Raw genomic sequence first — 27927 nt, 5'->3', positions numbered from 1 at the left:
GCACACTGTAGCCAGAAAATGGAAATGGTCTCACAAATTTTTCGGCCGCGCGCAATCGAACAACGAGATAGTGTCGAATTTTTTTCTGAATTCAGAAAATTCCGTTGAATTAATCCATAGTTATTGATGAAATATCACCTGGAAGTATATTATCAAACAAATATATATCGATATTATACACTTTTGAACTACGCGGTTGCGTCGCGGACAAATTAACGGTGTTTTTTGGCGCTGGAGCAGTGGAAAAGCCACAGGCCAACGGCGTTAAATTATTGGTTAATTAGTTTCAATTAGGCGGAAAAGGAGCAACAGCTGCCAGATCGCGCCAAACAACAGTAATTTTTGTGCGAGTACGAAATGAAAAGTAAGAGCAGCGATCGTTGTTAGTGTGCGTATCGCGTGTGGCAGTGTGCGCCTGCGGGCAGTGTGCGTGTGTTTGTGTCGGAATGGAATGCACAAAACCCATCCCCTCCGGCCCCCATCGCTCTGTGTGTGCGCTCTATTATCGCTGAAAATATGTACAAGGCAAAGGCAACGTAAAAGAGAAACCGAAAAGAGCAAAAACGGTGAAGAAAACGAGAAAAGCGCGCGCCAAGTGACAAGTTTTTTTGTGTGGGACTGACCTCCACTACCCCCCTGGAACCGGACAGACTCCCCCGCTGCACGATGCCAAATCTGCAGCAATCGGCGCCGCAGCACCATCCGCACCATCTGCGGCCACAGCACCAGCAGCATCATCATCATCATCACCACCATCAGCACCACCAGCACGGGCCCCACAGCGACTTCCCCCTGCCGGACGGCTGGGATATTGCCAAGGATTTCGATGGCAAGACCTACTACATAGATCACATCAACAAAAAGACCACATGGCTGGATCCCAGAGATTGGTAAGTCTCTACATATGTACATCTGTACTCCATATAAGAGAGAGTGAGTGAGAGAGAGAGAGCGGATCAGGAAGCTTACAATAAAACCCATATAAATTCCGATTCCAAAAGCGCTCGAACCGGAAAGATAAAGGTGCGTGATGCACTTGTATGTGTTGTGTGTGTGTGTGTGTGTGTGCGTGTGCCTGTATGCATGTGTATGTAAAGGAATGCGAGAGGTGGAGGCAGAAGAAGCACCACAAAAACAAAGCAAAATAAATTACATATTTTAAACAACAACAAAACAGCCTTAAGTAAACATTCCAAGGCGATGATTAAGACTCCAAATATAACCGAAACTGAAGCGAGAGAGAGAGAGACAACGGCAACAAACAAAAAATGAAATGTAAAAGGCAGAAAGAGAGTGGTGAAAAGAGGTATGCGGCAGAAGGAGAAGGGGTAAAAATGTGCGCCAGATTCTCCAGAGCAATGAAATGTACGGCAGAAAGAGAGGGAAAATAAATGTACAGCACGACGAACGGGGCTGTTGTGAAGAAGGAAGGGGCTGCGAGAAGCGGGGAAAAATGGGAGAGCAAAAGTTAAATAAAGCTCAGCGAATGATCTGCAAAAAAAAAATAACTACAAATCTCATACGTAATGAGTACAAGAGAGCAAAAGAAGCAGAAAAGCGAGAGAGAGAGGGAGAGAGAGAAACATAGTGGCATGATCTGAAGATGTGGGGAAGGGAAGGCACGGCACCGCACTACATCAGGCCATGTATCTCATAGATCCATTTTAGTTTGCCGTTCGCCGCTCGCTCACATTTAAATACACTTGCTGGGAGGAGAGTATTATGATTTTGACAAGCGCTTTGCCACGCAGCGAACAGGAAGCTGCATCAGCAACTGAAATTCCTATGTAAACTTGTTCTTCTGTTGAAAGTTAAAGTTCAAGGTATTTGATTGTAATTAGATTACTTTATTATACAGTTGCAATGGCAACGATTTTATCCTCGAGGGTATGTAAAAGGTCGGAGCCAAGAGGAGGCTTTTCTTTCTTGTTTGTTTGCCTCTCGCTCGGATAACTCGTCTTACTCTTTCTGCGGCAAATACTGTGTGTGTGTGTGTGTGTGTTTGTTTGTCTCTCTCATAAACAATTGCAAAATGTACATCGGAATTTTTGCAGTTTCGAAATAATTGATTTCTGACATTCTTCGCCCGCTCTCTCGTTTTTCTACCCCCGTCTCGTTCGCACTCATTACTATCTGTATCTCCCTCTTCACGCTTTCAATTAACACAAACATTCCCTTTGTTTGTTTCAAATTGCATGGACATTGTTAAAAATGTTTCACTGAATTAAACGCCCAAGCGTTGAGCGTTCAGGAATTTCTCGGCTTTTTCTCTCTCCTTTTTTTCTTTTGATTTTTTTTTCTTTTAAAAGAAATGAAACATCTGCGCATTTGTAAGGGGTTATGCATCAAGTAGATTATACATTCACACAAACACACACATGCTCGAATTGTATCTAGACGAGCATCTTCATATCTTTATTACATTTTTTTTTTGTGTACATTTTGAATTATATTATTTTATTATTTTTTGTACATACTATGTTTATTATATTTATTTTTTATCATCGTTCACGATTTTAGTGTTGATTTTTACCTAAAATTATATTTCTCAGAATATTGCTTGAAAAATAAATAGAATCAAAACAGAAATTTTAACTTCTAATTATGCGTAGATATGTACATATATGTACATATTGAAAACTTCTCCACCACAAATAATATCCTCTGATCGATTGTCCACGTAAAAAATTAATTTCACATGAATTGCTCAACTTTCTTTTACATTAATTCCGATCTACATATACCGCCAAAACTATAATATTTCGTAAATTTTTACACGTTAATTTCATTGACTTTATATTTGCAAATTGATTTCTTTGAAACCTGCATTTTTCGCCTCCATTATTGCCTTTATTGGCATTTCGCACGTCTCGCATATTTTTCAACCAAAAATTATTCACGCTTTTCGCCATTTATATCGCTCTCTCTTTCGTTGGATCGCCCCCCAACCCCCACACGAGCTGTTATTGAATTTTAAAAATTGCTGCCGGTAGCTCGCAAAAATTCCAATAAACCATAAATAAATTTCTACAATAACGCGAAGCGAGCCAGGCCTCGGGTGGCCTTTAAAGGCCTCCCGCCACTCGCCACGTTTCGAGCACCGAGAGCCAAACCAGCAAACAGAAATCACAGAAACACATACAAAACAAAAAAAAACATCTATACCATTGCTCATCTGCAAGGTCGAATTGGGGATACCCTTGAAATGTTATCGACAATTGTACTTGTACTGTGACTGTGGTCTACATTTTCGTGATGTTTTCTAATGTTTGTGCAACGTTTACCGGAAATTGCTATTATTGATGTATTTTAACTGTACTTAAAAAATACCGAAGATACAATATCTACTATGATTCGATTTACCTTAATTGAATAATATTCTGTTGACTATGAAGTTGAATTTTGTAATTAGTTATTGAGAATGATTAATTGAATGAAAAGAGTGCTCTTTGGGCATTTTGCTTTCTGTTTTAGAAGGGATAAAAACTGTTACATAGCACGGATCTATTAGGTATTAGGAAATGTATTGGTTGCGTGTAATTAATGTTTCACTTGTTTGTGCATTTAGGCGGGCGGGGAATTTTTCTCGTATTTTTGGTACATTTTATTGTTTCTCTTTTAGTTTTTTTTTTTGTTTAAACAAAACTTAACATCGCGAATGGCACTTTTTGGTCGTCGTCTTCTTTATTTTCTTATGAGTGTGTATTGTTTTTTTTTTTGTATATTTTTTTTTGGCAGTTTTTTGTCCAATTGTTTAGCCATAACAAGACACAACACAGTGGAATATTTTTGTGTGTGGCGGGGCTCAGACAGAAACGTGTTTGGTGACAGTTTCTCGATCTATTCATGGAACGAAAAAAAATAAATGATAAAAAAAAATAAAAAAACGGGCGAAAAAAAAAGAAACAAAATCTGTCGGCGGCTACCAGTTGTGATAGTGGCTCCAACTCGAATTCGAACTCGTTTGTTTTACATAAACACAAATCGCCGCCAAAAAGGCCTAGCGAAAGCGGCCAACGTCGGACAACGGGGTAACGATTGCCTGTCATAAGTCGGACAGAGTGGCGCCACCGGCATTGGCGGCTGTATCTTAAATCCTAAATCTCAATAGCAAAGAAAAAACAAATCAGAATGCTAGTAAAGCGACTATAGGATACCCGCTTTATGGATTTGATTGATGATCAAATGATCAGCCACTAAACATCCATAAAAAATTCTCTTTTATTCTTCTTCTTCAAATATTGGTTTTTGTTTGCTTTTGTGGTCAGAAAAACATGCAGTAACATGGCTTTTGCATAAATGACCCGATCATCATTTTGTTTAGTAGAATTCAAAATCAGGTGGTGTTTTTCTGCTTGTAACAAAAATCTAGACACCCTTGGACGAGTTTACTGGGTATCGTCAAAGCTTCACTCTCAATCAGATTGAAGCAGCGTTCCAATTCTTGCACTTCCCCCCTCCCAGCATCCCATCTGTGGCATTTCAGATGCGAACAATCGACCGATCAACGGAACGTCAGATCCGAGCGCTGCTGCTACTGCTGCCAATTGCATAAAGAACGCAAATCATCCACCCAGTCAAGAAAAAGAGCTGAGAGATGGGAGCTGGAAGATGGAATATGGGGAGAGGCACGGCTGCGTGTGCGTGTGCTGGCCATTATGCATTAGATGTGGCGATTTCTATCGCGACTAAAAACGAGCAACAAATTTGCATAAAATTCAATTTGCCTTTGCAGCGAAAGATTCGAGGCACACAGCCACGAGTAGTATCTGGATGGATATAGTTTGCATATATCCACGGACTCCTCATACAGGGGCTAGCTATATATGTACATATGTATGTATGTATCTCTCTTTGTATGTCTGTCTGTATGTTGTATAGCAACTTGGAAAGCTGCAAAACGGCATTTTTCATTTAATAAATTGCACAAGGCAATGCAGCAACAACTGCAACAGCAACAGAAAAAGCAAAAGCAACAACTGCAACTTCAGCAAGAAAAGTGGAAAGAATGCAGATGCAATTGCCGTTTGCTGTGGCACTTACAGTGATAATTGGCAATGGAGAGACACACGACGACACGAGAGACGCGACCCATTCAACCCAAAAGTGTTGCAATGAAATTTAGTTGGAATTTAAGCAGAAACTCTGTTGATCAAATTCAGAAAATGGTCTAAAAATGTAATGCTCTAAATGCGGTCATTATTAAAAATATTAAATTTATATATCTCTTTGCGTACTCTTTGAAAAAAAAATGTTTACAAAAAAATTAATTAAAATTACAAAAAAAACTTTATTAAAAATATAAAAATTTAAATTAAAAATTTTAATTAAATTTTTTTTAACAAAAAGAAACAGTACTAACCGTCATGTAATACCACTGTTAAAAAGATGCTCGTAGGCAACTTCCACTGTACGCGAGCAACAGATGCAGATACACAGCAGCAGCAGCGACAGCAAGCAGGCAAGCTGGCAAACAGATACAGGCAACAACAGCATGCATTGCATTTGTGCAACAAGTATTTCCACTTAACAACAACAACAACAACAGTATAGACAGGAGAAGGAGGGTAAAAATTGTTGGTGCTGCTCCCTGCCACATGCAGCAGCAAGTCGAAGCCGTGATTACAATTTGATTACGCGCATGAATGCAACGCGCGGGACTGGCCAGCAGCAGCAGCAACAGCAGCAACAGCCAACAGCCAACGCAGTGGAAGTGGCAGAAACATTTTCTAGTTTGTTGTGCGCACGGCGGCGGCCCAAAGCGTTAAAAAATATTTTCTTTTGCACTTGCAGGCTGCAACAACAGCAGCAACAGCGGCAGCAGCAGCGACACTCTGGCCAAAGATAGGCACATGGGGTACATAATGTATCTGACAGATACATAAGCGAACTTTAGTCGCTCCTCGGGCACCGCATGTTTTGCCCATTTTAGCGTCTGTTTTTCCACCAATACCCGCTGCAGGTTTGCCATCTAAAAACGTTGCAACAACAACAACAACTTCCAGTCAACGACAACGACAGATCTGCAACGACTTTTCCTGTGTCTCGGCACTTGTTGCATGTCGGCTGGCTGTTGTCTCGAAGGTTCTTCAGCAATCAACACTTGTGATTTTTATCAAGCATAATGATTTCCTTTTCAACATGTGTTAATTAAGAGGGAAGCAGGGGACAGGACAGGCACTGGCACACAGGAAAGAGTTACCTTTTAGAGAAGAGTTACTGTCATCACCTGATCGATGCCATGGTCTCCATTTTGTGTAATTCTATAGGAGCTAAAACAGACTCTTCGCTTTGAGGAAACTCAGAAATTACTTAGATAAAACGTTGTGGAAAGGATAGGGATCCTATTTGGAAACAATACTAGTAGATGATCTCCGTGTACATTCTGCTCATGCCTTCTAGATACTCGTACAAAGATGTATCGTTGTATGCCCCACCAATAAATCAACTATTTCTGGTATACGCAGAATGTATTTTCTCAGTCCTCTCCCTCTCTCGGTGTCTGCAGTGGCAATCCGATCGGACTAGCCCCCATAATTTCGTACATAAATTTTTCTTTTTTTTGCATGAACTTTTTTGCGAGTGGCCGGCCGGCCAGCCAGCATATCGATTCATAATAATTCAGCTGTCATTCGCGCAGCTAAACAATTTTTCACTTACAGAAAACTGCAAACGTGAGCAGAAAATTAAGTTACTTCTACGCCCTGCCCGCGAGACGTTGATAGGGTCTGGGGGTCTGGTTATTACTGGATATGTTTGTGTGTGTGGGGGAAAATGGGTTTTTTTTTTTTGGATTTGGATTTCAAGCTGCCTGGACGCTGGCCTGGCCCTGGCTCTGGCTCTGGCTGTTCGCTGGATCATCGTCTGGTCCGTCCGCCTTATGCTGACGCTGGCTGGAGTCTCTGTAGCACGGATCGTGATGTGTCGTCGTCGTCGTTGGGCGAGCAGAGGAGACGACTCAACGAAAAAGCTCTGCGAAGGTAGCAATTTTCCATGCATGCGGCATGCGGCTGTGGCTGCAAGTGAAACGAAACGAAATCAAAATACAAGCCCTGGAATGTGCACACTCAAGATAAATGCATGGAATGGAGGGGATGGGTATGGGGATGGGGGCTCGCTCCGGTGAGATTCATTTTGTGTGCACGACGATACAGATACATATTTTGTATTCCGATCACCTTCTCCTTTACTGTACAGATCTCGCCGTACAGCCCACTAATCCCACTGTATCTGCGCTAATGTAATATCTCTCTTGCTGCCATGCAATTTTCATATTTCATTGCTCCAGGGGCTGAGAAAAGGATGTAATAATACTCGTATTTCCAGTAGAATACCTCGAAACATCTACGATCGACCATTTTCTCATGTTTAACCTCTTGAGTTTATGTCTGGAATTTGTGCTATGTTCGGTCGAGTATTCCATCTGCCAGCAGCAGCAGCAGCAACAGCAGCGGCGGCGGCACACATGTTGGTTCCTACATTCTCAGGCAGGGCAGGGGGCAGAAGCAGAAAAGATTCCTCTTCTGTGTGTATGGGAACGGGAACGTGAAGAGAGGGAGGGGGACTGGGATATATCCAAGGGCAGGCCATGCCATGAGCATGTGTTTTTATTTTTTGCTTCCTCGGCTACGCTTATGTTGTAGAGGGGTACAGTAGATACAAAAGAATGTAGACCCAAAACAACTACTGATCCATGGGGGAATGTTGCTCAAGTGCCAGCCTCTACTGTACCGCTTCTGTTGTGTGTGTGTGTGTGTGCTGTATTCCCTCTTGCTCTCCGCTTAATCGCCGGCAATTAATTGCCCTAATCGGGCGGGCACTGGACACGCTCTGGGTCTGCTCCAGACAATGGGCGGCTGGGGATATTCGCTGTAATCAGCTGTTCCAAGAGCTGCTGTGCCATGCCATGACTAAATACTTTATGGGCTAAACCAGAGATCCAGCGACGACAAAGGCATTCCACGACAAAAACCACATACAGATACAGCTACAGCTCTCCTCTGTGTGTATCTGCATCTTTGCTGTGTCTCTGTCCCGTCCCTTTTGTTTGGCCGCACGAAACTTTTGTATTATTTTTTCAGTAGCACTTTCCGAATGCCATTTGAGTGCGCATAACATATTCTTAAAGTCTGCCCCAGAGGCTACAGTCGCAGATGCTGCTGGTTGTGGGCAGGGGAAGTGGGAATGGAATGGGATGAGATGAGATGATGGCCTCTGCTGCGCAGGCGCACGCGCATTTTGTATACGTTTTTTTTATGCTTCTCTTTCTGCCTTTTTGTATCTTTTGGATGTCGGATTGGGGAGATGCAGCAGCAGCATAATTAACATGGTCGGCTGGAGGGTGGTAGGGGGTAGCCGAGGAATGTATCTGAATCTGTAACTGTGTATCTTGTAGGTGTTCAAGTTGTTTGCTGTTGCTGTTGCTGCTGCCGTTCGCTTGGGTCGTTCGTTCAACTGTGGAATTTCGTTTTGTTGTCGAATTTATGGCCTAATGAAGTGATAAGGCAAACAGAATGGGAGCGTAACAAAGAGAGACAGAGAGAGAGAGGGAGAGAGACAGACTGAAAGAGAGAGGGAGGGGAAAAAGATCGAAGAGGGACACGCCATATGTGGACTGTATGTAGCTGTATCTCGGCATTCCTGAAATGCCACTTAAATTGTATCTGTGCCAGTGTGTGTGTACATCTTTTGCGAAGTATCTTCGGTGTGTGAATGTGTGTGTGTGTGTGTGTGCGTGCTGCTGTCAAAATGTTTACCACAGCGCATAATTCATTTGCTCGTTCGTTCTCCTCTGCCCTGCTCTGCCTGTCTCACTCTTTTTCGACTGGGCTGCTGGCTGTGGCTGCATTCTTGAGATATTTAAGCTGGAATTTATTGGTTTGTGGGTCATGGCAAGAACCCCTAACTCTCGGCGGGCACCAGCTCCCCTTTGGAGGCAATGTTTTGCGGTGCAATAACATTCTGACGCTGACCAAAGGAATTTCTTATTGCCACAGAGCAAGAGAGGGAGACAGAGAGAGGGAGAAAAATCCTTTGCAGATCGTGCTTAGAATTGTATTCAACGCGGGGAATGAGTTGTCTTCTTTGCGAATGTTAAATGGAGTCGAAATATCCATCAAATTTATATCTCCAACTTTGTAGAGATCTTTGAATGGAAATGCATAATGCGTATAGAATCTTTTGTCACACGCCCATCTCTAGCTGTTACTAGCATACATATGTACATACATTCATACAAATGTACATACATACATATGACAAGCACATAGGATGCACATTGCACATGGTGTTGCCTGGCCTGGCCTGCCATGGGCCTGGCTAACAAAAAACCGGCTCTTAGGCCAAAAAGAAGTTGGCTAAAGGAGAGAGACACGAGAGATAGAGACGGAGAGACGCTTATAGTGAGGCACAGACAGCAGCAGCAACAGCCACACAGCCACAAAGAAAGAAAGAAAAAAAAAATGTTGATTAAACTGCTTAAATGCGCAAAGCTGACATTCATGTCAAAGCAACTGCCTTTGCACCACTTCCCCCCGCCACTGCTCTCCTGCTGCCTTGCAAAATATGTACATAAATAAGAACATTTTTATGGGCTGCAACTGCAGTGGCGGCAGCAGCAGCGGCAGCAGAGGCCAGCATCAGGCAGCCTGCAGAAAATGTTGCCAAGCCAAAGAGCCGCTTGGAATGTTTGCCAAATACAAAAAGCAGGGCGTAGCGTACATAGTAGTTGATGCAAGCAAACATACATATGTACATACATGTATGTAATGCATAGATACATCCATATGTATGTACGTACTACGTACACACGTAGCAGCTTTGGCATTTAAGGCAATGCGCGCATTGCTTTAATAAATGCATACACACACACACACACACACATACAAACAAATTGCATTCAATTGGTGCCGCTGTCGCTGCGAGTTCACAGCAACTTTGAAATATTTTTCAACAACAACAACAACAAATATGGCTGCTGCTGCGGTTGTTGTTGCTGGCTGAGAGCTTCGTCGTCGTCGTCGTCAGCCTATTTCCAAACACAAAATGCATTTACTTTACCTCGTTCGGCATGCCTAACGCCCCCTCGGCCGCAGAGTCTTTGCGTTCGTTCAACTAGCCCCACGATGGCGACGACATTGCTGCATAGTTTGCCCCCAAGCAGCGCAGTGTGCTCTCCATCCCTCTCACGCTCTTTCTCTCTCTCGTGCCAGCGATCACAGCTAAAGATGGGCAAACCATAACCGAAGGAAACTATCGAATAACAAATATATGCTTAAAAAAAGTGTATTATCTATGTATGTATGAACTTAAATAAAAATAGGAAGATATGTACAATATTTATATGAATTAAGAGTAATTTGATTTACTCTCTACTTCAATGTAAATATGTGGAACATCTCTTCATTCGTGCTCGCTTCGCTTCGTGCCCAAATAAGCCGGCCCGGGCTCCTCTCTAATCAACCATCTTGTGCTATTGCTGTTGTTGGTATTTTTTCATGTTCTGCTTTCCGTGCTCCTTCGCACACATTCGCTCGCTGCTGCCGATGCCGCCTGCTTGGTTGTTGTCGTTGTTTCATAGCGTAAATAGCAAAAGTTGCCGTACAATTTTAGAAGAACTTGTCAAAACCGCATTCCTGAGCCGCTGCCAGCTGCGCAGTCGCTGATCATAGTTGTATCTCTCTCTCTCTCTATTGGTTTTCCGTCCTCTCTCTCTCTCTCTCTGTGTGTGTGTTTGTGAGTTGCTTTGCTGGAGGCAGTTGTTGCTTTTCTTGCTGCTGCTGCTGTTGTTGTTGCAACTGCAACGAGTTATTTATGCATGTTTGTTTATTTGTTTGCTTCAGAGTAAATGATCACATACACGCATTCCTCCGTACATACATATACGTGTACATATGTATGTATCTGCTGCTGGTTATAAATATTTTATCTGATTTGTCTCTGTCTCAAGAACCACAAGAATATCTAAATAGGCTTATATAATGCCACCACACTGTATAGACTTTGTTTTCCTTATTGGACAGCAAACACGCGCCAGAAGCAGTTATTAATTTTTCAATCAATTTATTCAAAATGTAGCCAAAAAGCCAAAACTTGTTTCAGTCTTCTATAAGGTTATATAGATGCAATTCTATTAAATGCTGAGCATCTGTATCTAAATATGACCAAACTTCTTTTGGCTCTTGTAATTCTTTTTTTTCAGTCATTTGGCAATTTGCCAATTAGCTAACATGCAGAACAGCTGTTTTTCAGGGCAGTTAATCAATTAAATATTATTAATATTCCTCCCCTTAGTATATTCCACAGACGTATACAAATCTGTTGGTTATGTTCATAAATATTTCCACTTTGGTATAGGAATCATCATCATCAATTTTGCTGTTCTTTTCACTTATCTTTTTGAGCCCCCCCGACCCTGACCGCCATACTAATTTTCGATGCCCAGCAACATTAGAACGCAAAACCACAAAAACAACCCACAAATTCTTTAATCAATAAAAGCCAATCGGTTATGGCTAACAGCAACAACAACCGGCCAAAATTCCATGGTATGCCACGAGCGCTTACCATAAAATTGGAAATCTTTCAAGTTCTTTCCACTGGATCGGATCGGTGGATCGGTATGGGTGTATGGGTGTGCCTCTGCCTTTGCCTGTGCGTGTGGGTAAAAGATAAACAAACAGACCAAAAGATACAAGAAATATCTTGGAATTTGGTTTTGTTTCGAGCGGATTTATATAGAAATTATTGTTATGGCACATTAACAGGAGGGCGGGGAAACAATGAAGACCAGAGACCGGAGACGGGTTACGAAGAAGCAGAGAAGCATACATAATTTATTTAATGCCATCAAATATAGCTGGTATTTTTTGCATACAACAAAAACAACGACAAAAAATAAGACAACCTTAAACAAAAGCCTATTTATTTATAAAACAAAAGGCGAAACGAACAGCGCGAAGATGAAAAGCCACAAAAATAAATACAGCGAATAACAGAAATGTTAATTGGCCCATTTGACATGCGGCATTTTTTCCGCCCTCTCTTTCTTTCCGTATCGTATCTATATCCATCTCCTTCTAGGCAGCTTTCATTCTGCTGCTGTTATTATTATTATGATTATTTGTAGACAACATAACGCGCTCTGAAAGGCATTTGGCATGTAAAGCAAAATACACACAGCCGACAACAAAATAATGAATAAATATTTGAAATAATTTTGGCCCTGATGTGAATTCCCAAACTGTCTGCAGAACCAAAAGATATACATACATTCACATGTACACTTGTACATTTATATTTATAAAAATATTTCTTTTGATTTTCGTTTCGTGCCCCGAATCGCCAAAATGTCTACCAGAAAGCGAAGCGTAGAGAATTTTAAATAGACTAAAATCCTTAAAAGTCGCCAATTTAACAAAACTTTTTTTTCTAAAAATAAATGCCAAAATTTGTATCTTTTATAGCTTGTAACAGGCTTTGAGTGGATTAATTTGTATAGCATATTTTTACGCTAATTTTCTTTAATTTATAAAATAAATTTTAAATAGCTAAAAATCCTGACAAGTCTAAAATGTTCTCAAAATAAATGTCAAAATTTCGAACTTGTATCTTCTAAAGACACAAGAGACAGACAAGCTTAAAGTGGGGGTTTTATTCATTATATTTTTATTTTAAACAGAATAATTTTTTTTGCTCCAATAATTGCCACAATATTATAAAGCACTGCCATAAAATATTACCATATTTCCAGGGAAATGTTTGAAAATTTCCCCATGAACATGTCCCTGCCCCTGCCCCTGACAGCACACTCGTACATACTCGTACATATGCATATTCTCTCTCTCAGTGTTCCCAGTATTATGGTGTGTGGGGAGCTGTGTGTGCGCTCGCCCCGAGTTCTATTCACACACGACCTTATGTGTGGAATGCGGCGGCCGACCCCAAGCTTCTCCTCTCCTCCCGCTCCACAAACAATGGAATGGCATGGGATGGAATGGAAGTTCCCTTGCTCTGGCTCTGTGGCTCTGGTGGCTCTGGGTAATGCGCGCATATTACGGACTGAATTCTATCAGATACTCTCGTACTCGTACGATGTACAATATACGCGCGAGTCGAGTCGATCGTAATTTTTTTTTTTTTGCTTTTGCAGGCGGAGACGTTCACGTCTCGTACGCGTTCGCATTCACGTTTTGCAGTCGGATTTTTCGCCTTATTATTTCAATATATTCAATGTATCTACATACATACATATGTATATATCGTGTACAGACATATGTATGCGATCTGCTTTGGTTGGGGGGTAGGGGGGCTGCCTCGACTTGACTCGCTTGGCGCACAGTCGCTTGGCTGCTCTGGTATGTGAAGGTCGCAACAGTTGTTTTGTTAATGACAGAGTACAACCACGATGTACGATGAATGGTGGTTGGCAGAGAGGGGGGGGGCCACAAACTACATGCATACACACCTTATACGAGGCAGTACATACATACATATGTATGTGTATGTTCTACCAGTTTTGTATGTGTGTTTCCACATAGAGGAACACGAGATGGCTATGGCTTACGGCTAATAGCCGCCACTGTTGCTGTTGCTGTTGCTGTTGCAGTTCTCCCTCCATTCCCTACCCAAAAGATACAAAAGTATCTGTCTCTCTGTCTCCATCTTGTGGCTGGAGCGAGCGGTTCGTTCCCGGAATCGACTAATGTCAGGCCAAGAAAAATGCACAGGTGGACACTTCTGAAGTCTCTTCTGAAGAGCTTCTTCTTTGCTTTTTCACCCCAAAAAAAACAAAACAAAGCAAAACAAAACTTTTTGCCCGGCATTTGTATTTGTTCTGGACGTGGCCAAGGTTTCTATATACAATACATACAATATTTACATATGTAGATACATACATATGTATGTATGTATATTTAGTAGGAATTCGTGTGAAAATATATGTACACTCGCACGAAGATCGGTCGAAACATTTTTGGCATGTTCTCCATGTGCGATGTGTAGATGGGGTGATGTGTGGGTGTGGGCGTTTGCCAGAAACACGAGAAATGTTTCCGAGTTGTCTTGTCGTCCATTCCATTCCATTCCATCCAATTTAAATCTTTTATAATGCGCATACCAAGAATTTTTGTTGACGTATTTGAATACCGTTTGCATATTTCTCAAGACCAACAACAACCAACAAATTTCAAAAATGAAAAACTAAAATGTGAAGTGGTTTTAAAAACTAACAAAAGAGCATTTGATAAAGGTATTTCTTTGGGCGATCTCTTTGCTCACTAACATAGCAAAACATAGCTCGTACAGTGGGTATCGAAACTATAAGGCAAAGGATAGCAAAAAAACCATCTTTCCCTATTTAATTTCTCAGAATCTTAAGGAGTATAAGGATTTCCAATTTCTTGGGGTGATGTCTCCCCATTACACTCAGAATGTTGTCCCTGAAAAGTCGCACCTAAGGGATGAGTTTTTATTATTATTACGATATAATAGTTTCGGATAGATTGAGTTATTTAGAGTTCCCTGCCCATGTCTGCTTCATTGCTTAGCTTAACTTTGCATACACCCAATATCCAAATAAAAGCCCCATCCATGCGTTTATAAAGCGATCTTTTTGCATACATTTTGTACATATTTTGAATGTTCAATCGATCAATGGGGCAGCGCGCTTGAAAAGGTCGCCAATGCCGCCATGCCGTTTCGCATAAATTTTGCAGGGGAATTCTTTTTGTTTTGTTTTGTTTTTTCGATAGAGCTCGGAACGAGCGGCTTTCGAATTTGGCAATTACAGTGCCTGCAAATAGAATGCGCACTAAGCAGAGGCAACAGACACACGAATGCGCCCGCTCGTCAACAGGTCATTAAAAATCATAAATTTCAATTTAAGTTTATTTTGCTTTTGGCTTTTGGATTTTGCCATGAGGCCCCCGGCGAGTGGGCGCTCTTTACGTTTGTGTAACTGTGTGTCTGTGTGTGTGTGTGGGCTGGTTGATACATGTGTGTGTGTGTATAAATTCTATGAATTTTTTAATAGTTCATTTCGTATGCAGTCGGCATGCTCATGGCGCAAAAATTTATTTCAATTGTTCACTTTGGAATTTATGGCCAGACATTTTGTGATTTCGAAATTTAGAAAAAACAAAAACAAAACCAAAAGCAACAAACACTTTGAGAGGCGATTCAAAAGCGAACCAAAGCACTGATCAGCTTTGTATCTCCATCTGTGGATGGATCAGAAGAAAAGGAGGAAGAAGAACTTATCTGTGTGTGCCCAGTCATGTTACCAGCATGACTAATGGCATCGGCCCACGACATTCTTCTTCGAATGGTGGCCCCGAGGTCGTCACCGGACCCGTAATTGACACCCACTTGCCCGGGACAGACCAGACCCAGAAAACACCCGAACGGGTTAGAAAATACAAAACATACCCAGAGAAATAGAGAGAAAAACACACACACACACGCTCATCCATGCCATCCGGATGCCATGAGGCCAAAGAGTGTTAAAGCCCTGCCTGCCCTTCAGGCTCTGTCTTATCGTTGGGCTGAGTGCAGTTCATTGACTCGAGAAATTTTATCTAAAATATTCATAGATGTTCGGATCGGATGGGATGGGATCGTAAAATGCATTTGATACCACCCTACCCCCCTGCCTCACACTACATTGAGTCTCCTCGAGTGGCTTCCGCCTTTTATCATCTTCCCATTTTATGCTATGCAGCGGAAGGAAGTGGAAGTGTGAGAATAGGCAAGATGGCAGGACAGGAAGTGCAGCATAAAATATTTTTCCAATAAGAACGAGTTGTACCATGTCCAGCGGGAAATATTTCAGTGTGGAATCTTGGTTGAATAAGTCGTCAAGTCAAATGGGCAACGACAACGAACCGTGCCGTGCCGTGCCGCGCCGCGCCGCGCGAAAAGCCAGCGATAAGATAAAACGACGAACGGACGACCTTTATAGCGTAATTTGATTAAGCTCGAAAATATTTGTGAACGCTTGACAGATAATGAAACTGAAACCCAACCAGCAGCAGAAGCGGCGGCGGCACAAATAATTTTACAACAAATAATGCGGAATGAATGATTTTATAATTAAACATTCCATTCCATAAACATTCCATCTGTGCTAATGAACGCTCTTCAAGCAGCTATATATCATGATTAAGGCAGGCTTCTCTTGATTGCATTGAGTTGTGGAATTTCAAATGGAATATTTCCTTGCAAATAAATCAAGTTAAGTTTAATGTACATTTATTTTTAAATAAATATGATAGATTTGTTTAGGGATTGTCACTTTTTTCACTTAATTTTATTTGTTTTCTTTACTATTTTGCGTCTAAAGAATACCTAATCTTGAAAAAGATAAGATCTTTTATGTGTAGATAAATTCCAGACACGCCCATTAATGTACAGTGCGCTTGACAAGTTTTGCTATAGTCACACACAACAAGTGATTAAAGTTTTGTCTTTTGGATCTCATTCTCGGAAATATATGTATTATTTGAGGTGTATATTCTAAATAACTAAAGACTTTTGTACCATAGATTTATCTTGCACTGTAAATAATATCTTACCCATTCTTACATTCTTCCCATTCTTACAATTCAATAAATGTCAGTGTTTTAAAAGTTGCTAAGATACGATATTCCATTATTAATACGTTGTCGACCTTTGGCTAGATGATAGCAAGGGAATCCCAAGCCAAGCATTCCTATGTTTCTGAAACCATAAAAGTATTTCACAATCGGTCGTAACGGTGGGTTGGTTCTGCCCTCTCTGAGTCGGTAATAATTATAACCCATAAAAAAAAGAACCATTTCCTGAGACGCATCATATGTATATGTTTATGTAGGTATGTCAAGGTGATGATGTTTGCTCGTTGATTGCCACCGATCAAATTAGGTTATAATGTGGAGATTATGCGATATCTGCCATACAACCAAATGGAATTGATTTCCCAAGCCACTTTGTGTGCCTCTGGTGTTCGTTCTCTTTGGAATATAAACCGGAACACTTTGCGACTCCAATGCGTGTTCGGTGTCTCAGTTCCGCCAAAGCGAAAACAATTGAAATACTAGAGTAAATCCGACTACGGGGCTACGTGACTTGCTTCAGCCTATTTTTTATTTGTGTGTGTGTGTGTTTTTTATTTCTTAGTCTTCTTAATGCTATGCGTATTTCGGACATGAACATTTATACAGCCATCGCCTCGATTTGAATTGCTAAATAATAATATGCTCAAGCTCAGACCCGGCTCCAGGCATAGTCTATGTCTCGCCATGAATGGTCCGCTAATTTGTGGTATATTCTGTTCGTTTGAATTAATTAAAAAACTATTTTTAAACAAAAAACCATTTGGAAAAGAATTTAAATTGAAGCGAGGTTTTCGGTTGTGAACCCTTTTATCGATTCAATCAAGAATTTGGCATAGAAATGGTTTTAGGGCTTCAGTTGTGTTAGGCATACACTCGGAGAAAAATGGCATAGTAAATGGAAATCAAAACCATATTTAAATTTAATTCTAAATTAAATATTTAATAATTCAATAGAAATCACTTCGAATATACAAATTTTAGTGATTTCGCTGTGTGTAATAAAAAGCTTTGCTTGAGTAGGCTCTTAATGGTTGTAAAAAAAAACTATTAAATATTCTTAAAAAACAAATCAAATTCCATGATTTGGTTGCTGCGTTTAAATGTTGACATATAAACGATATTTACGGTAATAATATATTGAGTTTTGATATGCTCTGGCGCCTTAAAGCAAGGAATTTTCATTGCGAATGCAAAAAATTGTTGATTTGCTGTTTATTGGTCATCAAATGGTCGACTCTATAGACCATTTCTCATTTGTTATGGCCAGCGAAATTAGCATAAAACTAAACCGACGTGAACAGTTAAATAATATTGTTCACATACCTGTGTGTCTCTGTGTGTCTCTGTGTATGTGTGTGTGAGTGCAGTTAAGTGCTGGCTAATGAAAGCTTCTCTGTGGCCCCCGTCTCCCCCCCACCCACCGTTGTAGTTTTTATTTCTCTCGCGAGTCTCCCCACCCCCCAACTCCACTCAACAACTCATATTGTGACAACGAAATTCATGCTGAAATATTTTTGTGGTTCGAAACTCGTTTTTCCACCTACCCCCAACCCTCCCTCCCCACCCCTACCCTAACAGTTTTTATTTCTTTTTTTAAGCGTGAATTTATTACAGCGCTTGATCGGGCGTCGTCGCCGTGCCATAAATATTTTGTTTACAATATAATTTAATTTATGCAGATTTGTTGTCCACGCCACAGAACACACTGTGGAGTATGAATACACCCATGAATACACACGGGTGTACCATACATTCATCCATTCATTCCATACGGGCATATCATAGCTATCCTCTCTCTCGCACACACAGAAGAAACGTAACATTCAATGTGGGCCGCAAAGTCAGTTTTGAGTTGTCTGCTAAAAGGCCAACAAGTCGTTAGTTGGCTCGTTAGCTGAAAGCCTGACTTGCTGCCTGCCTTCCTCGATTTGGCCAGCATCAGCAAAAGTGCCAATGAGGAAGCCCTATTACTTGGTAACGTCTGCCACGCCCACACACATTTGCTGGGTTCGGTTTGGTTCGGTTCGGCCCAAGCCTTTGCCGTTGCCGTGGCTTTTCATTGATTTTCGCTGTCTGTACGTTCGATTTCTTGTTGACTCTGGGGCCGGGGGGCCTGCAGCTTGGTAGTGTCGCTGAGGTCAAGCGCTAATGGAAAACCCATAAAAATTTGCATACGATTTTCTTATTGAGTTAATTAAAGACCCATAAAACGGCAGCCGTTTATTTACCGAATTAAATTGCCCGGGCATCAGTCAGCCAGGCCATCAGGCTGGGGCAGGCAGGCAGGCAGGCAGGCTGGGAGCAGGCGGCACACTTGACACCACCTGTCAAACGGAAAGGGCTTTTGAGTGACTTAACAGAGGAAACCCCAACTCCCTGTCGAATGAGGGTGGGGGTTGGATGATCATAAATGGAAGAATCAATAAAAAATTATATAAAAAAACAGAATTAATGCTAAGTGTTGTTCAGGTTAAGTTTCTTTATGGAAATGGAAAAGCGCAGCGAGCAAAACTTATTTTCAGGATTCTCTATAGCATTATTTTTCAAGATAATGCTTCGTGATTCATAATTTATTCGTCGAAACTCATTGGCTTTGTTTATTTTTTGATTTTGCTTAAGTTTTTATGGAACTTCTGTGTGCCAGCCATTAAAGTTAGAGACTCAGAAAAGTATCCTCTGGAAAATAATAACAATAACAAATCAGCTATTAAGTTTCTGGCTATGCATTGAAAGTGAAACTCGGTACAAGTGCAACGGATAGCGGAGACATACATACACATATTTACACCTTGAATTTGTTTATCCAACAAAGTTCAATCGAAATAAACAAAGACGGGGGCGATACGAACAGATGCCATTTACCCAGCAGAACAACAAAATATCACTGACAAAATAAAAACAAAAAAAATTTTGTTGATTTGAAATTATGAAACCATTTTGCTTGCTGTTGACATCCCCATCACCCCATCCCACCCCCTCACCACCAAGAGCCCCCACATCACCATCCACTGAACGTCGTCAAAGTCATGTATTGTTGTAGCTTTTTTCTTTTGCTGTTGCTTTTATTTTTGGTTTTGTGATTGTGTCTCCGTCGATCGTGAGATCGGTTTTGTATGTCAAATGTGGAGCTTTGGACCCGTGCACCCGTCCAACCGTCCAGCGAGAGACACATGGCACATGTCTCCGACTGCATTTTGTATATCAGTCAGTCAGCTTGGCTCTATTTATTTATTTATTTAATTATTATTTCGTTGATGTAGTTTTGCCTCCCACTGCCCTTTTTCGTTTTGGCTTTGTCTTTAATTTGTTGTATACAATATTTAAGGGGGCTTTGTTTTGCTGCGAGTTTTGAGTTTCAAGTGAATGATTGGATGAAATGAACCTTGTTCTGATCAATAAACGTGTGTGTTTAACCCAATCCACACACACAATAAATAATCAGTTATCGGCAATGACTCTTTAGAGTCGTCCCTGACCAATAGCACGTTCCACCGACAGCATTTCAACTGAAATCTATCAGATCTATGAACATCGCAAGATGGCAGATTTTAGCAGTTCTCCCTTATATTTAAAAATGTATGCCAATTATTTTTTGGTGCTAAAAATATTTCACATTTCCTAAGCATATAATATATTTACTTAAAAAATATTAGATTTAATATGAACTCTATTAATTCATATATTTTTAAATCAAAATGAATTCTAATTAGTTTCATTATATTTTAATTTAATACCCAAATATTTAATTTAAATATGAATTTGTTTCCTTTTGCTGTGCCATTTTGCTTTGATTTCTAGCAGAAACATTTGCACAGACACATTTCCCTTCCTTTTGCAAAGACGTCATCGATCTCAATGGAAAGAAATCAATTTACTATCGCGTGAATTATTGTGTGTTTGTTCAACAAATCCCTCCAAATATAACAAAAGATTAACGTGAATGAGAGGTTAAGGGGTTTTGATTAATGATTGAGATTCCTAACACTTGAAAGGAAATGTCCGATATCATGTTTTAGAGTACTCCATGATGATGAATTCCCACCCATTGGAGCTTAGTCAGTTCTCGCATCTTGAATTTGAGATTGTTTGGATAGATCATAAACAATTTCAATTGTTAAACGCAGCTGCGTACATTGTTATTTCCAATGACTACGTCAACACTCGATTCCAGATAAAACTGCGAAATAAATATACGAAAAAAGTCTACAAAAAAATTGCAGAAACCCGTGTCCAGATATTATTCTAAGAAATACTGTACTCTCAGACATGCATATTAGTTTCAGTCTGTAGAATAATTTATCCTATGAATGGACATCGAGGAATACGATAAGGTACACAATAATCGTTACCTAATCAATGAGTGACACTGCAAAAGCGTTACAATTATATTTAGATTGTATATGTAAAGGCAATTAATCACTAAATATATAGTGTTATATGTAGTTCCATAAACTATACGGGTACATTATCTATTAATAAATAAATGCATTGTATATTTATCATTTATATGTATTATTTGACAACTGAATAAACCGATTCATTTTAATGGTTGATGGCTGACACAGTTTGATAGCAGTTTCGTTCTACCTCATAGATTAATTACTATTACTATATATTTATGTATGTACATATAAGGGAGATAAAGAAGGAGATATGTATATTCCATAACAAGTTTTATTCTATGCTTGTTCATTGATATGTTGGAGTCATGAGGCAGCGCACCTCGGTTGATTTAAAGGGAGTTGTCTTGGTGTATCACTCACGATTCTTTTACCAATTATTGTAGCACTCTACCCGTTTATTGTTCTACTGTTTCATTGTACCCTAGCTAAAGTTGCATCCACATAAATTTCATTGGCGATCTTTTTATCAGACGTTTATTGAACTTTTGCTGCAAGCTTTCCTTTATAATCAGATAGCGACCATTGACCTGCAAGCCACAAACGGTTTTACAACGCAGAAATGCACTGTATATACATGTATATACAGTATATACATATACCTACGTATCTATCCCATATGCATATTGTTATCTGTGTGCTTTTCTTGTTAATGGCTGAACGCATTCCATGACCATGATTAATAAACAATATGCCATAAGGCCCTCACTGAAAACCAATAATACTCGTACATGCCATACATACGTACATATATACATATACATATTTTCAATTGAAGTGGCAGCAACCGCAAAATGTTCATATACCCATAGATATACATACACACATATACATATATACAAATATATGTTTGTGTGTATTATGTAGATATATTTAAACAATCAATCCATGAAGATTAGCAATTATCGTTGGAATGCGAAAATGCTGTTGCCTGATATTGAAATTGAGTTTCGCAAAACAAACTGAAGACGACCAGCCAAGAGACACAAACGGAGACGTAGAGGGACCTGCGGTACTGGTCGCAACGTCAAAGACATTGTCATCGTCATCAGTTTTTTTTCTTTTTCTTTTTTTGTTTTTTTTTTTTGTCGGTTTTTGCTTTGCTTTTTAGCCCATTTTTTTTTTTTGTTTTGTTACCTCTGCCGCACTATGCGAATATGGCCTCGATAAGATTAGAGGCATTCGTTTGGCAACAGCAACAAAAAGCCACTTGGCGCAGAGACATTCCATTCCTCATGGGGCTGCGGTAGAGCTTGGCATTGTTATGGCGGGGGTATGGGAGGGAGGCGGCTATTGGAGGAGACATCTCCCTCTCCGAAAGGAAATGCCGGTAATCTTATCGAATAGAAATACACAAAATACACCGAATACTTTGGGGGGCTGGCTAACTGGCGTGGGAACACAGCAGCAGCAGGCCCTCCCCCCCTCCCCTCCACCCCCTGGTTAAACAGGTTCTTCGTTCAGAGAGACAGAGTGTGAGAGAGAGAGAGAGATACATCTTAGATAGGGGCGGAAATTCATTAGCGATTTGTTTTTTGTCAATATGTAAACACAGACCCGAGATAAGATCCAAAGACTAACGGGCCCAATCCCATTCTCCAATCTGGCAATCTTTACAGCTATACGAAACCGCAAACATTTGAGGACTGTGTGGGCGATGAGCTGCCCATGGGCTGGGAGGAATCCTACGATCCCAATATCGGGCCCTACTACATCAATCATCTGGCGCAGAGCACACAGCTGGAGGATCCGCGACAGGAGTGGAAGAGCGTGCAGGAGCAGATGCTGAGCGATTATCTGTCGGCGGCTCAGGATCAGCTGGAGAACAAGCGCGAGATGTTGGATGTGAAGCAGCAGCGACTGCTCTGGGCCCAGGAGGAGTACAATCATTTGAACAAACTGGCCGCCAGTCGCAGTAGCCGTGAGTATTCCCTTAAAAGCAGAGAGAGATCCAAGCATGGAGATGACACGGCTCCATTGCACCTTTTCCCCTTTCCAGTGTGTTCGTCATCCAGCTCGATGAGTCGACACGATCCGGAGCTGCTGCGCGCGGACCTGATGCTGGCCCGTGAGCGAGTCCATCAGCTGAAGCAGGAGCTGAATCACATTACCAACGATATATCCTACACGGAGCGGGGCATGAACACCCTGTATTCGGTGGGCGAGAAGATCAATGCGCGGCAGAACGGCTGCTATGACATTGCCGAGGTGCAGGCCATACGCGAGGAGATGCTGAAGGTGCACAAGTCGTTGGTGTCCGGCGAGAAGGTGCGCGAGGAGCTGATGCGCAGCCTAGTGCAGATCAAGAACGAGCTGAGTCGCCAGCAGATCAACGAGGAGAATGCCGAACTGATGAACGCCGCCTCGCCCTTCGATCGTGTGTGCGTGGCCAGCCAAACGGATCTGTGCGGCGGCGCCGGGGAGCATCTGAATGGCGGTGCACGCTTTGCGGAAATGGCCAAGACCAAGCTGCAGTATGCGGAGTGGCGCAAGCACATCAAGAAGCTACAGCAGCAGCTGGCCGACCATGTGGAGCGCATCGAGCCCGGCCAACTGGAGTCGGACAAGGATCGCATTCTGCTCATTCAGGAGAAGGAGAAGCTGCTGAACGACCTCAACAGCATCTCGCTCAAGTCGCGCAGCGAGGAGGAGAAGCAGGTGATCCAGGCTACCCGCAACAAGCTCGAGGATGACCTGCGGGAGGCGTACGAGGCGAACAACACGTGCGTGGCCAATCGGCTGCGCTTCCACGAGGAGAAGCAGCTGCTGCTGGACAAACTGCAGGAGGCCCTCAAGTCCACCAAGCTGCTGGAGGAGCGGCTCAAGTCCTTCTCCTCGGAGAGCACCTTCTCGATCAGCAGCGGCAGCAGCCTGGGCTCCCTGTCCACGGCCAGCAGCAAGAGCGCCCTCAGCTTCACGGACATCTACATCGATCCATTTGCCGTCGACTCGCCCATCGATGTCGTCGATCTGCGCCGCCGCTCGCAGCGTCTCTTCCAGCAGCACCAGCAGCGACTGCCCCCGATCCATGCCCATCCTGTGCTGCAGCAGCAGCAGTCCTCGGAGGTGTCCCTGTCGCCGCGCAGCAGCCTGTCCATGGAAACGCCGCCCGCATCGCCAATGAAATATAATGCAGGAGCCGATCAGCTGCCGTTGCCGCTGTCGCTGCCGCTGCCGCCACCACCCCATTCCCTCAAGGAGGAGCCCACCTATGCCAATGCTCTGCCCGCCCCGCCTGCCTACACAGCCCCGCCGCCCGTACCTATCGGCGCGCCTGGCGTCAGGGCACGGCCCTACGACCTGGACTCCACTGTGCTGGACTGCATGATGCTGGAGGCGAAGCTGCAGAAGCTGAACCTAAACTCGCCGCACAATCTGGCCGCTGCGCCGCTCTCACCCATTTCGGAGAAGCCCTCGCTGCTGGATCTGCCCCTGGAGATGCTCAGCCGCTCCTCATCCACCTCGAACACGCGCTCCGTTTCGGCGGCCGTCAGCAACGAGTCGGTGGCCGGGGATTCGGGCGTCTTTGAGGCGTCGCGTGCCCATCTGCCGCGCAAAGAGCTGGCCCAGGTCCAGATCGGACTCAAGTATCTGAAGCAAGAGGGTGTCCTGGTGGTATCCCTGGAGCGAGCCAACAATCTGCTGGCCCTGTGGACAGCCTCCGCGGATAACTCTCAGGTGTAAGTGCCACAAAAACCGATTAGTAAGGCACCAGCTCATGATCTCGTGATCTCTTTTGCCCCACTCTAGGTACCTGCGTGCCGCCCTGCTGCCCAACTCATTGACTTCCATACGCACCAAGGCGCTGGGTGACTTCCAGAAGCCCGTCTTCAATGACACATTCGCAGTGCCCATATCGCTGGACAAGCTGCTGACCAAGAGCCTGCAAGTGACTGTTGTCTCAATGACAGGCCAAAAGGAGGAGATTATTGTAAGCGCCCCCCTAAACGAAAGGAAACGTCAACATTCAGACAATAACCATTCCCCTTTTGCCGTTGTCTTTAGGGCACTGTGCAGATCAGCATGGCCGAGTTCAATCCGGAGGACTCCACCTTGAAGTGGTACAATGTCCTCAGTTCGAAATTCATTCCCAGCTTTGAGTCGCTGGACATTCCCTCCACGAGTGCCGCCGCAGCAGCAGCCGCCGTTGCGGCCAGCAACTCCTCGACGAGCAGCAGCAGCACCACCACCAACAACAACAACAACAACAGGGAGGAATCATCGGATGAGTCCACCATCACATCCTCGCAGACCTCAACCCTGACACGCAATCAGGCGCCACCACTGGAGCTGCAGGCGCAAATAGCCGAGGAGCTGCCACAGAATGGTCGTCTCAATGGCCAGGAAAGTGACGACGATGACGATGATGAGGATGATGACGATGATGACGATGATGAGGATGAGGAGGACAGCAACAAACAGCTTGTCAGTGATGTGGGCCTAATGAACTGTAAGTAACTGAACTTTTTGTACCCTTAACATGCGCACAACTAACGAATGGAATCCGTTTTTGTGTTCAATCAACAGCTGGCTGCATGCTGGATACCTATCTGCAGAACATGAAGCAGGAGTATGCCGACAAGGAGACAAACACCGAGTGCGCCTTCATGCCGGAGAAGCTGCGCTCCCACTCCCAGCTGATGGACGACAGGCCCGTGAAGCGTTCACAGACCTTCACCCCATCGGCGGCGATCAGCAAGAATCGCTACAATTGTCGCCTGAATCGCAGCGATTCGGACTCGGCCATGCACTGTGGCGTTGCACCGCACACGTTCCAGCGGGGAGCCGCTGAGCGTCGCTCCCTGCGCTTCCACACAAAGGCGCCCAAGTCAGTCACAAGTAAGAAAGAAAAGCAAAGCCTGATGGGTTGCAGCCTGGCTAAACATAAATTTTACTCTCGATTCTAGAACTGCATCATACTCACATACCCCGCACCAGTTTGGACTTGGAGCTGGATCTGCAGGCGCAGCACAGCAAGCTCTACTTCCTCAACGATCAAATTGCCAAGCTGCAGAACCTCAAGGAAGTGTAAGTGTGGATGGCACCACCCACCAATTAAATTGTAAACTAATTTATGTGTTTTATATTGTCGCAAACAGTTTGCAGAAGGCCTGTGAGAACAAGGATCCTCTTATTGCCGCCTGGGCCATTGAAAATGAGGAATTTCAACGTCTGGTGGCACGCGCCGATCCCGCCAAATGTCCCGAGGAGCGTCAGCTTCAGAAGTTGCTAATGAAAACCGCCAAAGAAATCCATAAGCTGCGGAAGACCAAGGTGCCCAAGGGCTGCCCAGATTTGGTGTCATTCAAGTAGGTTTCCACCAGAAAGTTGCATTTATTTCTGTTGTATTTATCTAATTATTTGTTTATTTTGTATTTTTGCAGAGAGAAGATCTCATTCTTCACACGCAAGGGCCTGTCCGTGCCCGAGCTGCCCAGCGAGTTCACTTTGCCCGATGCCAATCCCATCGAGGAGGAGGAGGAGGAGGAAGAAGAGGACGATGATGAGGATGAGGACAATGCCGCTGAGACGGCAATTGCCATCAACACGGCGCTGGTGGCCAGCAACAATCGTAACAAGAATCTCAGTGAGCACCACCATCGAGCCGCAAGCGGAGCAGTGCCCAAACTGCCAGCCCCAACCATTACTGGACCAGCAGCAGTCACAGCCACAGCCCCAGCCCCAGCCACAGCCACAGCCACAGCCCCGGCCACAGCTGATGCTTCTGCAGTAGCTGCTGCTATTCCTGCTGTAGCTGCTGAGGACGGAGCAGCCGAACCGGATCAGACACGCTACGACTATGTCGTGGATCGCAACTATGGCGTGGAGGTGTAGCTGTAGCTGTAGCCCTGCATCCTGCATCTGCCCCACCCTACTCTACCTTCGCTGTACATTTTTGTAATTGATGTAGTATTTATTTTCATTAAGCAACAAGTATTTATGTGTATAAAACAACTGATGTAACAAATATCTGTGCCTTATAGAGAACGTGTGCGTGGGCGGGGCCCCGCCCCCCTAGGCCCGGGCCTTGATATTTATATTTCTATTCTAAGGCCTATTCGTATATTTAGTATAAACATTTAGCCCTAACTAGACTCATAGTCAGTTGTACAAATTGACCCCCTCTCCCCCACCACACTGATGACCATTTAAGAGACCAACCCCCACATCGAAAGAGAGACCCAAACATAAAAAAACGCGCACATTGTGTGTTCGATACCTTTCAAATTCATATTGAAATCAACTTTATCCTTAAGACTTGAGCAACAAAATGTTAGAATGTTAATGAATATTTTTACATGCATATAGAGATACCCGACCCCGACCCTAAGCCCCACACAAACCATTAAACGGAAACATATTTATTATATTTGCATTGGTTGATATTAATCAAGTGACCACCCCCGCCACACCCTCACATCCAATCGGTTAGTTTAGTTAGCTTGCGTTTTTGTTAAGCTCAAAACAAAATTATTTACATTGTAATTTTTTTTATAAAAAAATCCTATGCGAAAAAAAACAACAAAAAAACACCCAGGCAAACAAAAAAGAAAAAAAAGTGAATGTACCATATTAGATAATCGTCACTATATCTAGTACTTTAAGCACGCCTTAAACACCCGACCCCCAGCCCCCGACCACACCACCAATGAATAGCAAAAAAAACAAAAAGGAAATAAGAAAAGCACTGGATTGAATCATTGTTATGCTCCTCCAAGTGGAGAGGAGAGGACCTGTTGAAACTGTTAAACGGAATTTTTGTATGAAAGGGAAGCGCAAAATAAAACGTGGCTAGCCCCCACAGCTCTATTTAAGTTTAGGTTTTGTACTATGTATGTGCGGATTGTAGGCTCTGCGCCAGATTTGCTGTTGTTTATGTTAACCCAGCCTAATCGTCAAGCCCCAGACCCAGGCCCCATCCGAAACCCCCAAAA

At 42.9% G+C, this 27927-nt stretch overlaps 1 protein-coding gene across 1 annotated transcript; it reads left to right on the top strand.

Moving 5' to 3' along the window:
• The first annotated feature begins 36 nt into the window (after positions 1-36).
• LOC111066825 (protein kibra) lies at positions 37-27807 on the top strand. The gene is made up of 9 exons (XM_022355723.2): positions 37-890; positions 22612-22913; positions 22992-24672; positions 24743-24923; positions 24998-25442; positions 25520-25831; positions 25900-26020; positions 26092-26301; positions 26377-27807. The coding sequence occupies exons 1-9, from the start codon at positions 667-669 to the stop codon at positions 26825-26827; spliced, it is 3927 nt and encodes a 1308-aa protein (XP_022211415.2). The 5' UTR covers positions 37-666; the 3' UTR covers positions 26828-27807.
• Positions 27808-27927: the final 120 nt, after the last annotated feature.

The sequence above is a fragment of the Drosophila obscura genome, unplaced genomic scaffold (assembly GCF_018151105.1).
Source record: "Drosophila obscura isolate BZ-5 IFL unplaced genomic scaffold, ASM1815110v1 contig_150, whole genome shotgun sequence".
NCBI classification, from domain to species: Eukaryota; Metazoa; Arthropoda; class Insecta; order Diptera; family Drosophilidae; genus Drosophila; species Drosophila obscura.
Note: the sequence above shows the minus strand (reverse complement) of the source record. Positions and strands in the feature narration are given on the sequence as shown.

Bases quoted from the DNA above. Each gene is read 5' to 3' on its own strand.
- LOC111066825 (XM_022355723.2), top strand. From the start codon at position 667: ATGCCAAATCTGCAGCAATCGGCGCCGCAGCACCATCCGCACCATCTG. The intron at 22,914-22,991 runs GTGAGTATTCCC...TCCCCTTTCCAG, and splicing joins GGCCGCCAGTCGCAGTAGCC to TGTGTTCGTCATCCAGCTCG. The intron at 25,443-25,519 runs GTAAGTAACTGA...TTCAATCAACAG, and splicing joins TGATGTGGGCCTAATGAACT to CTGGCTGCATGCTGGATACC.